The 15,865-nt window shown below is 34.6% G+C and overlaps 1 protein-coding gene across 2 annotated transcripts; it reads right to left on the bottom strand.

Moving 5' to 3' along the window:
• Positions 1-1,054: 1,054 nt before the first annotated feature.
• LOC128022634 (dolichyl-diphosphooligosaccharide--protein glycosyltransferase subunit 2) lies at positions 1,055-15,594 on the bottom strand. Of its 2 annotated transcripts, none has more exons than XM_052610371.1 (17): positions 15,466-15,576; positions 14,473-14,660; positions 14,267-14,362; positions 12,041-12,216; positions 11,856-11,931; positions 10,214-10,348; positions 9,939-10,115; positions 9,607-9,725; positions 9,048-9,153; positions 8,495-8,586; positions 8,295-8,409; positions 7,876-8,070; positions 7,684-7,770; positions 6,616-6,711; positions 6,359-6,434; positions 5,810-5,939; positions 1,055-1,419 (listed from the first exon to the last, which is right to left on the bottom strand). In XM_052610371.1, exons 1-17 carry the CDS (start codon positions 15,476-15,478, stop codon positions 1,404-1,406), a joined length of 1,893 nt encoding a protein of 630 aa, XP_052466331.1. In that variant the 5' UTR covers positions 15,479-15,576; the 3' UTR covers positions 1,055-1,403. The 2 variants fall into 2 exon arrangements, with proteins under 2 accessions (XP_052466331.1, XP_052466330.1); XM_052610370.1 differs by lacking the exon at positions 1,055-1,419 and adding an exon at positions 1,727-3,685 and having other exon boundaries at positions 15,466-15,594.
• Positions 15,595-15,865: the final 271 nt, after the last annotated feature.

The following is a 15,865-nucleotide window of genomic DNA, read 5'->3' as shown; positions in this document are numbered from 1 at the left end:
CAGTAGTTACACAATGATTAAAGATTAATCATTAGTCAATAAACTGTGAACAATCTTTATACTTACATTTGCCACATTTCACACTGGATTATTAAATCTAAGTTCAGCCTTCGTAAACTTTTCTGTGCACTGTGTATTTTTACAGCCAATGTCCAGAAGGTCTGCCACAGAAATCAGGAGTCCCTACCTAAAAATACACAACTGTTTAAATGTATTTGACATCCACAACTTAGCAAGTACATATGGTTGTATAGTGGTTGTACAATTTCAAACACTTTAGAAAGACTATAGAAAATACAAGCTCCAAAGTAGAACCTCAAAGCAACAAGATTAAATATTGTGTGTAGTGAATAATTTTGTGAACGCCTGTAATCACTGAAACAAAATTGAGTATCCCTGTGATTTCCAAAGCTTAAATGCCATGAAAACAGAGTTAAAATACCAAGCAAGCAACCAAAAAATGAACTCCGATTGAACACCAGAACTTTAAAAATGTAGGATCTAAAGACTGTGGCTGCACCTGAAAACTATAAAATGCTGACTTTGGTGGATGCATTCCAATGTAATAAGGCATCAAGGCAAGTCTGAATCCAATGTCGGTTCCACTTTGTGTCTCTTAAGATATCTTAGTCTGAATGATTTTTGAAGGCAGCACAATCATGTGTGTTCCATTTCATGACAGTTCAGCTAAAAAATAAAAATGGCATCTGAGGTTGTGTTTGGTGGACAGTTTGTTTCTGACCAACTTTTTCCATGTTACTTATAGTGAGAGATCGGAATTATAGTAATTAAATATAAGCTTATCACCAATTCTCACTCGATTTTGTTGAGGTGCCTTCTTGTGCACTGCCTTTAAAGTCATTGTTTGAAAAGGCTCTCTAAAAACCAGTATCAGCCTCTAAAAAACACAAAGCAAGCAAATGTGTTTTTAATGATTTATCAAAAACAAAACAAAACACTGTGTTATCCATCTGTGTGGAGATAACTGGAAGAATTATATTTCTGATAATTTGATGACAAATAAAATCTCTTGCTAAAAAAAATCAAACAGGAACATGCTTCACTATTCTTTATAAAAATTTGAGGACAGTCATTTGTATTAAAAAACAATCAATTGAACATCCTTACAAAAACAGAAAACAGGAGTAGAATATCACCAACGTTCATTTGCATTTTACAACCAAACACAATTCAATGTACAAGCAACAATCATCATATATCCTCAACTTATTCACCTTAGTGATTTTTTTTGTCCAAAAAAAAATGCATGTTTCTTAATTGTCAAATTCAGAATCTGCATCTTTGTTTTTCTTTTAAAACCACCACCTTCTGCTCCCAAATTTTTTAAATAAAGAAAAAAACATGAACATGAAACATCCATGGTCTTCACAATTTTGCCAGCATCATTTTCCTTCAAGTCTGAAAAAGAGAACATCAAGTACTGATTAAAACCAGATTTTTACTTCCTGTAATAAACAGCAGTGCTTGACTTTGTTTAAACAGATGTAGGAAAAGACAAACAGAATACAAATGTCCAGATGACATCATCTGCTGGTTATATTTTAAACGCTATATTCTAATAAAAATAATGGATTTTCAAACCCTAAACAGAAATGTTTGACAAACATAAATACAGTGCTGCACTGTAAGCAAATTATGTATAATAAAGACAATTATTTAAAATGATTTAAAATCCAATACTGTATAACAATCATGACCAATCCACTGAGAATTCAAAACAATTTTAATAGAAGGAATTCACCAAGAATATATAGCATGCACAGAGCATTGTTTATTAGCATGCATCATGTCTGCAGTGCTTCAGCAAGGTTTGAAAACATATGCAAATCAGGTATTGCAAATACCAGGCACTGCTTGCACAGAGCAATTCCTCTTTAACAGGCCAGTTATGTGTAGGTTCTCTGGTTCAGTGGTAGAGCATTGTGTTAGCAGAACAAAAGGTCATGGGTTCAATTCCGAGGGAACACTCATATTGATAAAAAATTATTACCTGAATGCACTGTAAATCGCTTTTGATAAATGCATAATCTCTAATCTCTCACAGGTTACAAGTAGTATTCACCAGACTACTATGAGCTCCACTAAGAAATCATTGTAATTTTAATTGTAAAAACGCTACAGTAAACATTTATTAACTGGTTAGTGGCAGGTTCCTTTATCATATACAGAAAAATTCAGTGTCATAATTCTTAACTTACATGTAATTTTATAGTAAAATACTGTTAAATGTGCCCTTTTGGGAAGTAGAAAAGAACTGAAAAGTCATAAACTTCCATTTCCAAAATTACTTGTGGCACTTCACATTTGATTGGATTTCATTTAAATAATTGTTTACTGGTAGTTTTTGCTATCAGATGTGTATATTGTGTCTGTATGACACCATGCACTTACTATTCATTAGAATTTACCTCACCTTGTGGAAAGGCTACTTGTGATTAAATTTTTTTTCATCATGTGGCTTTTTCTTTACCACCTGTTTAAAGCATAAAACTGATTTAAGAAACAGTATATCCTTGCTAATTAATTTACAGGTTGTACTGTAAATTTGTTTAGATTTGTGTTTTTACAGAATTAATGTCATAAGAATTTTTGGTAACACTATTTTAAGCACCAGTTATCACTTTTAAATAATTGCGTATTACTAGCATACTGGCTGTTTATTAGTACTCAAAGCACATATTAATGACTTATTCTGCATGACCATATTTAGATCCCTTAATCCACCCCATACCCAAAATTAACAACCTAACTATTAATTATTATTATCAGCAAATTAGGAATTTGTTCGGAAAAAACTCTTTATAATTAATATTGAATATGTGTTTCCTACTCTGAAGTTTTACCAATTTTTGTGTTTGTTAGTAAAAAACAACAGGAAACCTGTATTTTGGTTGTTGATGTTAAAGGCTGCCGATCAAACTGATATTTTAGAGCAAATTCACTATTATAAATTTAACTACTTTTGCATGATAAAGAAATATGTGTACATAAAGCCAGATGAGAAAATATTTGAACAATAAAAAACAAAAAGGCAATGCTGCAAATGTTATTTGTGCTAGGCAAATATCACTGCCATTTGTGAACCAATAGTGAAGCCCTATGATGCCCCTTATTGTTAGAACACATTTGTACTGGAAATAATAGTTTAGTTAACTTGCTGCTTGGAGTTTGAGTATTTGTTCACGCAGAACTTTAATCAAGCAACTCCCCAACTGAGAAACACAATCGCAGGGACAAAAAGACTTTGGGGCAAAATAAATATAAAATCTCAGATCAAAAAGATCAAGCAATTTATCACAAAGGGCCTTAACTGTAGTCTGGAGTATGTCACTGCTCACACTAATGAAGTGAAACACAAGCCAACAAAAATAAGTAAATCACAACACTCTGATCAATAAAAAGCATGACATGAAAAATATGGCTTGACAGTCACAAATGGCATTATGTTTCAAAGGAAGTTGTGAGCTTCACTCAACTAACACACCAACATAGCCATGCAGTAGGTGTTATCATGGAAATGTTGATGCCATATTATGGGATGCACAGGTGGCAACATCAAGCCTTACTTCAGCCTGAAGACTGGCCTTTCTTTTTTGCAAAACATTCAGGCATTTATCGCAGACTCCTATATTTTGCCAACCTACTACTTTGTTCTGCAGCAATCCTAAAGGAAGGGTAAAGAAAGAGAAGGAATGGAAAAAACGCAGAAGGGTTAAAGAGACAAACTGAGAAAATGTTCACACCAAGAACAATAACGATAATACTAACAAGAATAGATTCATGACAATGGACAATATTTTTTATTTATGCCATCTGCCCCTTTAAAGTCAGCTGAGTTCTGATTGGATTGTTTTTATTGTTCATCAGTTGGGAAAAAAACGTATATAATGAGAGTCCGATTATATTTTTATTGTTGTAAGAATGATTATTAAAACATTATAGTTATAGTTATCATGCTTGGTGTGAACTTATCTTTATGCTCCATTTAACTTGGTCTGGCTGTCAAAAGGCCGTTCCTAGTAGGGGTTTCTACCACTAGATGACCCAATTTTATCAGTGGGCTGTGTAACTGTCTATAACTTTTGAAAATATGCCAAATAATGACATGGTAGTAAAAAAGATCTCATGGTGAATGGATGAGCTCCAATTTACTGACATTAGTAGTTGTTTAATTTGCAAGTTTTACTTTTCTCATCAGTCACATCACCAACTGACAATCATGCCGGCGGAAATCACTAATTCTCAATGATAACCATTTTAGGTAGCTTTGTGGTTGATTGCTGTATGTACAAATGGAAAAGAGATGAAACTCTAGGCAAGCAGAAGTCAAAACCTTCTAAGCTTTAAAGGAATGTGTCTGTACAGAATTATGCCTGAAAAAAAAAAAAAAACACTTCAGGTTAAAACTAAACACTGAATGGACACTTATGTTCTCTCTAAGGTTTTTCTGAAGGCACTACAGTTTAATTAGGCGAGTAATCATTCCTGAAAGCAGGGCATACTCAGGGATATATATGTTAATCTGTGAAATTAATCTAGTCCCAAAAGACAGAAAATGAAGAGACGAAACCACTTGTGAGTAACCCAAGCACACACAACAGAGCTCAGAGAACGCAACACACCCACAAGTTCAGCAGAAGGTTAAGAGTGAAGACACAAAGGGGACAGAGATCAAATCCAAGCCTCTATTTTGTCAAATAGTCCAATTAAAGCTGCCTTTTTACCACTTCAGAAAAAGGACTGAATGATATATCAAATATGCGCTACATATCAAAATGTATGTATGGTACATTTTTGCTAAAGGCTAGCTTCATGATACTAACACTGGTCCAATTGGCACTTTCAATCAAAAATGTTTCTACATGCTACTTTTACATAAACTTGCACATACAGTTGCACCTTTTTCGCCAGGAAATGTCACTGTGCAAGAGTAAATGCTTTTTATGTCTGAATAGGTTAGTGATAAGATTATCTATTAGCTAGTGTGTTCAAAAACAATTGCAAAATTTCCATTTAGTGGTTACATGCATTGAAAATGTATAGTCTCTCTCTACCACCACTACAGATAAATAATTTTGATGACATCATTCTGCATTTTAGCCTCTCATTAGATTTCCTCTCCAATCAAATGCTCTTTAGAATCTGAACCCGATACTCAGGATCGTTATCGGCTCCGATACTGCAAATTTCTGCCTGATCGGTTATCAGTCAGACAAACTGATCTAAATCCGATTTTGTGCTTATACTATTCTTTGTTATTGTTAAGCCCAGCGAAAGCACAAACACATTTAAAGCACTATAAGGTCAAAGTCCAAGTTTTCTGAAGCTGTTCCATAGTTCTGTGAGGTAAAGGTGAATATTTTAAGTAATTAAATTCAAGTTCATGTAAATTCTTTTCTCTGCAAACAATGAAACTTTGGTGGAGTAACCCAGTACCTTTGTGATTCTTCATAGACAAACAGAGAGAAGTAGCTCCGGCTACAATGTTCTTCCGCAAGACGCAAGCAGTTATTTTTATTAACCACTAGAGCGTCAAAAGTTCCCTACTGCAGCTTTAATAAACTATGGATCAATATCACTTTCCTTTGTGCTTTCAAGTTCTCTATGTGGAGGTGCGCTGTGACTCCGTGTTGCTTCAAGCGCATCATTCTGCACACTCTGTATTGGAGCTTTTCGTATTATATAATACTTTTGCGCAATAAAAGATTCAGACAGTCTAAATAAGCTTTCCATTCGGGTGCTGGTAAAGAACAGTAGAGGCAATATCAGTTTAAAACAGTTACTGTACCTTTTCACAGCTTTTTGTGCTAGCATGCGGTTCCCAGCCAGGAATGTGAGGCTGCCTATGATAGCCAAATATTTCAGAGTCTGGAACATGTTCAAGTGAGTCCAGTACACATACATTAGACCCAACATAGCTGCAAGTGGAAAAAAAGGCATAAAAACTAAGCCAACATTACAAATGTGCATAGTTACTTTGCTCAACTTCATTCATGGATAAATTAAGATACGCAGAGAAGTTAAGTTAAATATGCCATTGAACATTTTCTATTAGATTGTACATTAATGAATGTGTAAATTAATTAATGTGTAAATCTGGTTATAATAAACTTAAGAAAAAAAAATCAACACAAAACAAATTAATTTAGTTAATTCATAGCCTGTTTTGTTCAGAAGACATACTCTTTGTACTGTGCTGGATCTTTACAGAAAAAAAAAAAAAATTCTCTATGAAGAAAATGAGATTCATACTTTCTGAACCCTATTGTTGCACTCCATTAACTCTATTGATCACGCTAAGTACAGAATGCTGTGTAATAAATGTCCGTCGACTTACCTGCGTGACCTATATGGAAGAGAATAGTGCTGGGTGACAGTGTGAAGTTTGAAATATTGGCTCCGAGTTTAAACCACTGTATAGGAAAGAGAAACATGACCATGACAAGAGTGAATGACAGAATGATAGACCAAATATGTATCTTTTTTTGTTTTTTTTTTACACTAATGTGACAAGTCACAACATTATTTTGCATAGTTTCATTTAATAGCATGTCAGTTTTTACGTGCACCAATAATAAAGTGTCAGACCATTACCAGTATGAGCAGGAGCAGAAACGGAGAGAGGACCAGTGCGGTAAATGCGTTGGACACAACTGTGGGAGGCTTTTTCTCTGGCTCTCTAAATAGATGCTGTAGAGACATTAAAAACAAAACAAAACAAAAAAACAAATAATGTTACAAATTGGACTGGGGATATTTTGATATTGATAGTTTTAGCCTTTTGATAGACATCTTAGTGCTGCACGATTACGACAAAAATCATAATTGTTGACTGAATGATGTTCTTTTTTTTTTTTATTATAAAGTAAAAATATGAATGTATTACAGTTTTATACTAAACTAAATGTAAAACAATAGAAAAACCCTTAAGATAACATGTAAAATGAAAAAAAGCATCTTAAGCACACAGAATAACGTAAGTGGACTTTGAACGATTAGCTGCTGCTTTGAACAATTACATAATTGCTGCATCCATAACTGTAATTGCGATTAGAAATTCTATTAGATTTAAAAAAACATAAAAATAGCAATACATTAACAGCAATCCCAGCATAGCTTTATTTGAACAAAAATGTTAAAAAAAAAAAAAAAAAAAGAGAGAGAGATTGGTTCCAAAACACGATAAATGCCATTAAAAAAAAAAAAGAAGAAAAATTAATAATAAATCAATAAATTCTGTGATTAATAATGTCGGTAAATCTCCATCACACGCTTTCAGTTGGAAAATTTCAGATGCATTTAATACACATAGTCGTAGATCAATGAGTGTTTTTATTTCCATTTTTGTTTTTGTTAACACAGCGTATAGCACTAGTCAACTAAATGAATTTAACATGGCAAAGATGAATAAACTTTTGGAAGTTGAATGTAAGAAATTTAATTTTGGAATTGTTTTGTTCTAATGTGTTGTTGTTGTTCGTGTTCTTGTTCATGATGAAATTTTATTTAAGCCTGAATATAAGCTTAGTATTGACCAAGTTCAGGATGTCATTATGTGGATCCACTGTTGTTCATTTTCATCAGTTTCAATATGAAAAAATAACTTTCATTTTGATTCAATGGATTGATTTAATTTTGAGAAAGAAAGTGTGAAGTGTTTACCTGGATTTCTGGTTTGGGTGTGTACAACGTTTTAGCCTGAATTGTTGAAGGTGCCTCTTCATCTAAGAACTTCAGCACAACGTCAGCCTTTGAGAAAAATGAAATCCATGTATTTTTGTAAGGACACCGACAATTCAACATTAACAAACATGTCAGAAAAAAAAAGTTCTCTAATGAAAATAACTGCCTTACCACGTTCCACAAAATAGGGTTCTCCAGCGTAGCGTCTCCCACCATCAGGTAAAGAGCGTAGGTGCCAGAGATGGAGTCAAACTCTGTCTTTCTCTCAGTTGTGTCAAGCTCAAACTTATACAAATTCTTACTGTCAGGTTCAGCCACAAACACAACCTCCTGACCGGTCTTCTGGTTGTGTAACCTCACAAAGGTCTGAAAGCAATAACTTGAGTCAGTGCATTTGCTTGGATTGATATTTTTACGACATGGGTTTAATCAAACAAACATCCCTATCTGAGGTTTTAAGGATCAAAACCTCACAAAAAGGCTCATCTTTCTAATGAAGGCAAAAACAAAAACTATACAATGAAGGTGGAATTTATTCACTTGTCGTGCTTTAAGCATAGAAGAAAACCATTTTGGATGGGATAGATCACCTGGTGGGGTGTGAGTTCCACTCCTGTGGTCTCATCAACTAACTGGAATGTCATGGCAAAGTTCTGATGGCTGTCTGCCATAAAAGATGCTTTGGCTTTCGTTGGATATTCCACTCTGAAAAACAGAGATCAAACATATGCTGGCTCAATTATAAAAAAAATAAATAAATAAAAATTAGCTTGATAAAAGCTCATCTTACCTGGTAGTTTTGGGGCCAATGCTCTGGTCCTTGTCCACGACAGACAAATCCATGTTGTTGATGGAAACTCGGGTAGAAACCTTTACCTTGAGCTGTAAAAGTAAATCGAAAAAGTTTGAATCTAAGACTTTAAAATTACATTAAGAAATTATTTCAATCCATTAAAATGGACACTTGTAAGTGTGAATATGCTGCAAGAAAGAAAAAACAAAAAAAAATACAGCATTTACAATAATTGTGCCTTTTTTTTTTTTTTACTTTGTTCAGTGAAAGAGACCAATGACTTCAGAAAATCTCCACAGCAAATGTGACATGCTCTTGACCTTATAATTGTACACTGAACAGTCAGAGCAATTATTCTTTACATAGCTATGATGTGAATGAACACACTCTTGACCAATTAAACGTGAATGAGGAAATGAATCACAGTTCATTAACAATTAAGAGTTAATCGCTGAGGTCAGCTCACTGAGGTCATGACAAAGCACGACACATAAGATAAACAACTAAACTTTTGATTTTCCTAGCACATTTCAAAGATTCAGTTTAGTACCTCAACATGGTTGGCAACAAATCGGCTGTCACCAGCAATAGCAATAGAGAACTGATAGTAGCCACTCGCTGGTTTGCTGGACATGAAATTCAGCTCAAAAATCCCACTGTGAAACAAAGGACAGTTTTTTAAACAAAGGAAATATTTCCAAATTAAATTATCATTGTTGCCAGGCATATTGCACTAATTATCAAGAGTTTGTAAATCTTTGAAAAGTAAAATATTCAATAATAAAATATTCAAGCAATGTGCACACTACATAAAGGGAAATTTTAAATGCACTATAGATAAACTCAAAGCTCAAACGTACATGATTAATGTGTAAGAATAAAACTCATTAGTTCTTGCTGCTCAAACATGCATTTTTGAACGGTTTAACATTTAATGTGCTCTATCTATGTGTGATGATTGATGATTTTTATATGTATAAAAACCTAACTTAAACATGTTCGTCATATAAAGTGATTGTGTCTTTTTCAGAAGAATTAGATTAAACCAATTGATTAAATTTGTATGGCATTATCCATTATTTTAAAGTTGTCATCAGCAATGCACATACTCTCTGAGGGTGAATGGTGCCTGGCTTAGGATGGCAGATTTTGAGGAAGTAGCACTGGCTGACTCCACCAGCACACTTGCTGAACTGAGGGGCTGGCAAAGGACATCTGTCACCTGAAGCTGCAGAAACAAAAAGACATTACAAATTTTTCAGCAGTGTAGACAAACAAAAAAACAAACAAAAGTAAATTAATAAACAATGAAACACACACACACACACACACACACACACACACACACACAGACACATATATATGAATGAGAGAGACAGCGAGAGAGAGAGAGAGAGAGAGAGAGAGAGAGAGAGAGAACACACTCAAAATTGAGGCATACCCGGAGGAAGGGCTGGCTGTGGGATATGGCAGCAGGCCCCTGGGCACTGACAATGACTGGAACATGGAAGCGATTGTTGGAAAGCGATTCAGCTGCGCTAGCAACACTGAATGCCTCTGAGAGAGAGTCCCAAGACTTCTTACTGAAGATGGAGTTCACTAGCTGGATAACCTGATCCTGTGATGGACAAATGGAGGAGCAATTTATCATGAGACAGCACTTCAAACACTGAATGAATGTATTTGTTGTACGTTTGAGTAGGCTAAACTATGAACCTCTTTCAGGGGGGGCTCCATGTCCACATGATCAGACAGGGCATATGCAGCAGAAACAAACAGTGCTGTGGCCTCCAACCCCTCCTCAAACTGAAGATACACTCCACCAAGATCATCTAAACGGGCAGCGAGATCCTACAATGAAGAAAAATATACATATCACACTAGAATGAAATAAAATGAAATAAAAAGCTGTTTTTTGCTACACTGCAAATGTGACCAATCAGAAAAGTTTGAAACCCAGTGCAAAACATATTTGTCTTCAGTTGACTATTAATAACACCACTTATGTTACTTATTATAGGACCATTAAGTTTTTTTTTCTTTTTTTTTTCGTATTTTGCACATAATTGTTGCAAATAAAAATGATAATGTATTAACTGATATAAAACATGACGCTGGATTTACAAATAAGCAGTAAGTAACAATCATAAAATACATTTTTAAATTAATTCACTAAACTAAAATATAGCCTACGGAAAGTCACATTGTTATACTAACTGAATTACAATTGTAAATAACAGCAGTATTTGCAGGTGGAATGACCTGCCCAACTCCGTCCGAACAGCTGAGAACTTTAGTGGATAAAAAAAAGCATCTCTACCTTCTACACTTCACCCTCTAACATTAGCACTCTCTATCCTATTTCTATGTTATCTACTTGTTTTCTTTTCATTTATAAAAAAAAAAAAAAAAAAAAAAAAAAACCTTGACCCTCTAACACCACTTAATTTTTCTTTTTTAGTGTTCTCAATTCTTTATTTTCATATTCTTATTTCTATTTATAAAAAATGTACCCTCTAACTCTATTCTATCAACTTGTTTTCTTTTTATTTATTTTATATATACCACAGAATACACAATATAGCTTAATCACTTTATTTTGTGGTAACTATATATAGCGTCATACTGCCCAGCCCTACATTATAATTAGCAAACTATTTTAGTACAATATTCATTGTGATCCAACAGAAAGAGAGCATTCACAATTGGAGTCACACATTCTGACTAGCACGTAACTTAAGGTTCACTTGTGCACTCACATAATTCACGTAACTTTGTCAAACACAGTTTTACTGACATTGAGAAATATCAATGTTTCGATATGGCAACGCGTACCACAGTGGAACTGCAGTAATGTATTTCCCCACTGGGATTTTTTATACATAGTAGCATCAATAATATGATTGCAGTTATTTTTTAATTGTTTAAGTTAAGTGTTTATTTTAGTATAGTTGTATTTTTTTCTTTTATAAATAAAATGATTTCTTCTTTTCAGAAAACGAATACAGCAATAATTTACAGAGAGCCCAATAGAAAGTGCAGAGTTAACTCTGTCACATGTGATGAAAGTGAGGATGAGTTAACCTTCACTGAAGGTTAAATGATTGGTATATAATTTAGATCCATCTACTTACTTTTGGTTTGCATGAGTTTTCAAGTATATAAATCTATCAATTTCTAAAAGAAATGTGCATTTAAATAGAAAAGAAAGTCATTTTATAGAAAAGGTTAATTGATTAATCATTTTACTGAGCTTTAAATCCCTAAACTGTTATTTTTATAATTTAGAAGTCTGGTCTAGACTTACTGTTGACTGTTCTGTGGCTAATAAATCTGAAGTAACGTACTAAACTCTCACCTCAATCTCCTCCAGGATATCTCCAAGTTCAGCTTGCTGAGAGAGACGAGACGCAGTCTGCAGTGCCAAAATTATTCTGTCAGGAGAAGAGAAAATCTGAATTAGTTTTCAAAATTAAACTGAAAAAAAAGAGGGAGAACACAAAGCAAGCCTCAAGTCATAACAACGTAAGGAAATGTACTTACGTCAAGACATTATCCTCTTTGGAGATGCGAGCTTTCAGGGCACTGACCACTTCCTGTGAGGCCAGAGGTAAGCCAAGAGAGCTGAGAGTACTCACAGACTGATGGATCTGAGAGGCAGTGGAGTCCTCACTGACGGTGGCCAAAAGCAAATCACGAGTGTCATTTGACACAGGAATCTGTCAGGATCAAAATACAGCAACAATTTGTGTATTTGCTAGTAAAAATTACTGTGTGCAATGTGACACGTTAATTCAAAGTGTCTTTTTGGCCACCCAGCTAAACACCAACTTGGCCAAGGAGGTTAGCTTAAACTAGCCAAGTCCACCAAACCATGTTTAAACAGGTTTTTTCAGAAGGTTAAGCAAAGGAAGGTCTTTGAATTTAACATGTTCGTTCACCCTTAAATGAAAGATTGGTACAATTTACTCAACTTCATGTCATTCCTTAAATTATGGAAAAGCATAATTTCTTATCCTTTTTGTTCATCCATTGAAAGTCCAAACGACCAAAATTTCCATGTAGTACAAAAAGACAGTGTAAAATGAATCCACATGGATAAAGCATTTTAATTAGTCTTCTGAAGATACTAAATATCTTCATATAATAATGATACACATTTAATTTAGGCTTATACTAACTTTTATTCCTGGAATTACTACAGCGGGAATCAAAGTTACTACTTTCTTTGTGTAAACATTTGGCCGGTGTTTTGCAAATCTTCCCACACAGTGATGTAGACATGTGGGGGCATGTTTAAACGAGGCGTATTAGGAGGGAGTGGACGAGTCTCAACTTTTAAAAAGAATATCTCTATGGGTTTGAGACTTTTAATCTTTGCAATGTAAGGGATCTTATCTATTCACAAACAGCTTGTAACACTCAAAAGAGAAAGGGAAACTTTAAATTGCATCATATGTTCCCTTTATGTTTAACAGAAAATAATAATACTTATGATAATACTATATAATTTAATTATTATAACATTGATATTCTGACGTCACTGTTCTTTAAAAATACTGGCAATAGAGGGTTTTATCTTTTGCCTTTATTTCTATAAATAGTATTATCAAGTATCTGCAATGGTCAACACTGCATTAGCTCCATATTAAGCATTGATTACGTTAAAAGTTTTGCTGGTTACATATTAATCCCCGAATAATTTTAGCTTCTCAGTACTTGAATGAGTTCCTATCACATTATAGTCCTTCACGTTTCTTGCGGTCCCACATTTTTAGAGCCCAAACTTTGAAACAGTCTACACAACACTGTTCCTGGGTGTGCACATCACAGAGGACCTCTCCTGGACTGGCAACACTGCAGCAGTGGCCAAGAAGTCACAACAGCATCTCTACTTCCTCCACAAACTGAGGAGAGCCAGAGCCCCGCCCCCCATCATGTACACCTTCTACAAAGGCACCATAGAGAGCACCCTGTCAAGCTGCATCACTGAAGATAGCTGTATCTTATATTTTATATAGATTTTTAGGCTCTACTGTGCTCTGGTGTTATCTGTATGCACCGGGGGGTATGAGAGTAACGCGATTTCGATTCTCTGTATGTATGTACTGTACAAGTGGAAGAGTTGACAATAAAGCAGACTTGACTTGACTGTAGAGCTGCTTAATAGCTGAATCACAACTGGCAACATTAATACTTTATCCAAATGAACTGAAACAACACTGAATTGACTTAAGCTGCTTTGAAACAATCTTTGTTGTATACAGTGCTATGGAAATTAAGGTGACCTGACTCAATGTTAATTTTGTTTTAATTATGGATAAGTAGTGATGAAATATTTTTTTATTTTGACACCAACAACTCTTTTTTTTTCTGCTTCAAATTCTTTAAAACAGTAAGGCAGACAAAGAACCCTACATCAAATTAAAGCAATTCAACTTAAATGAATCATGTGATGAACAGTCAGTGCATATCAGTCATCGGTGCATATTTGCCTAATCTTCCCGGTACTTTAGACCGTGGTATAAACAAAGAAACAACAGGTCTGGGGGGAAAATAGTTCCTGGGGAAAAAAGTTCCAGGTACAATTGTTCCGGCTAATTTCGGTGGAAGCACGGCACTGTATACACAACTTTAGATAGAACTAGTAAAGGAACCTGGCATTCTAGTGAAAGTTTTTGCAGTTGAGGTATCCCTTAAATTGGCTGACTCCCAGGTCAGTGGCCTGACACTGATAAAGACAAAAAGGAGAGTGAAGATGTAGTTTACCTCACATCCAGGCAGAGCCTGACTGGCCTCTGCGGCATAAAAGAGTGACTCCACGCTAGAGGGGTCCAGGTTTGACTTGATAAACCGGCATGTCTCCTGAGGAAGACAAATAATACTAAATTAGACACAATAATAATGACTCATTAATATTAATTATTTTTTTTTAAAATTATGTTTTTCATCATAACAAAGGATATTTTTCTTACATCTGCATCCGCAACAAAGATCCCCAACTTGCTAAGTCCAACAACAGAGTAATAAGCAGACTTGAGGTCAGTGAAGGGTTGGCTTAATACAGCCTGAAGTCTGGCCACATCAGTGGTGGTCAGATGATGGGTTGGGGTCAAGGCCTGGGTCTTAAGAACCAGGGACAGGGCCAACAGGCTAAACAAACCTTCAAATGGGTACATGCACAAGGAATACAGTTCAGTTCAAGTATCTTAAGATAATTACACTTAGGATGCGTTTGACTCCTAGGAAAGCACAAGCATTAAGATCTGGGATGTTAGAAATCAATTGGAAATACTGAAAGTTTAATGTTTATATTAAACATTCTATGGACACTGCCCTTACAAAGAACAATTTATTGGTGATTAAATATTTTAAAGCTGAGCTTAACTTGAAAAAAAAAAAAATAATAATAATTTTAAAAAATCACTACAGAAATGTCCATAACTTTTCCAGGCCTACAATATTACGGATTCCCAGCTGGAACCTTGAAGTGTCCTTATTAATCATTATATAACTTAGAACAGAAGTGAGAAAGAGAAAAGGGAAAAAGGAAACTTTAGGGCCTTATATAAGTATATAAGGTATAAACACCACTATTTGCATGTTAATTGCAACTGCAATCAAATACAGAAGCTATAACATACTGCTAATATAATATGACTTAACGAAACTATAAAATGCACTGTAAATGTTCATCTGACACTGAATAAATACTACGTACAACACTTCTAACTTGTAATATCATAGTAACTAACTAACTAATATCAGAATAAATGGAGGTAGCGTTACTGATTGCCTGGATGCTGAAAGGTGCCTGCAAGAACTGCTCGGTTAAAATGTGACGAACTGCATTCACAAAATCAGCCTAAACGTGTCCGCAACGCATCACTGTTTACTTCTACAATGATTTAATTGACAAAAGTCTCAAACAAAAGCATAAAAACTTATAAAACAGAAATGCCACTTACAAAGATGAGCCATGTCGCCTAATGCACCGTCACCAAAAGCACAGAGAACTTCCGGGTTATGCAGATGAAACTTCTTTAACCAGTGTAGGGTGACATGTGCGTTAATTTGATCTAATAATAGACATCATACATTAAAATGAATACCCTAAATGATACATATTGTTTTAAAAATACAAAACATGTATGTGATGAATAAAACATTCACAAATATGTAAAATGTATGAAATGGACATTACATTGAGGGACAAATTACCCCTATAGACTCAACGTGGTGTGAGCCATGTAAAAATGAATGAAGCATGGGAGAATCGGTAATACATGGAGTTCCAAACTAGTTTTTATAATAGTGTACACTGAAATTAAATCATGATTGTACTGTTTGTGTGTGAAATAAAAATGC

Source organism: Carassius gibelio, chromosome A11 (assembly GCF_023724105.1).
Source record: "Carassius gibelio isolate Cgi1373 ecotype wild population from Czech Republic chromosome A11, carGib1.2-hapl.c, whole genome shotgun sequence".
NCBI lineage: Eukaryota > Metazoa > Chordata > Actinopteri > Cypriniformes > Cyprinidae > Carassius > Carassius gibelio.
Note: the sequence above shows the minus strand (reverse complement) of the source record. Positions and strands in the feature narration are given on the sequence as shown.

Coding starts and splice junctions, on each gene's coding strand:
- LOC128022634 (XM_052610370.1), bottom strand. Junction 11,932..12,040: donor AAAGAGGATAATGTCTTGAC/GTAAGTACATTT, acceptor TTCTCCTGACAG/AATAATTTTGGCACTGCAGA. Junction 3,686..5,809: donor GCACAAAAAGCTGTGAAAAG/GTACAGTAACTG, acceptor CCCTTCCTTTAG/GATTGCTGCAGAACAAAGTA.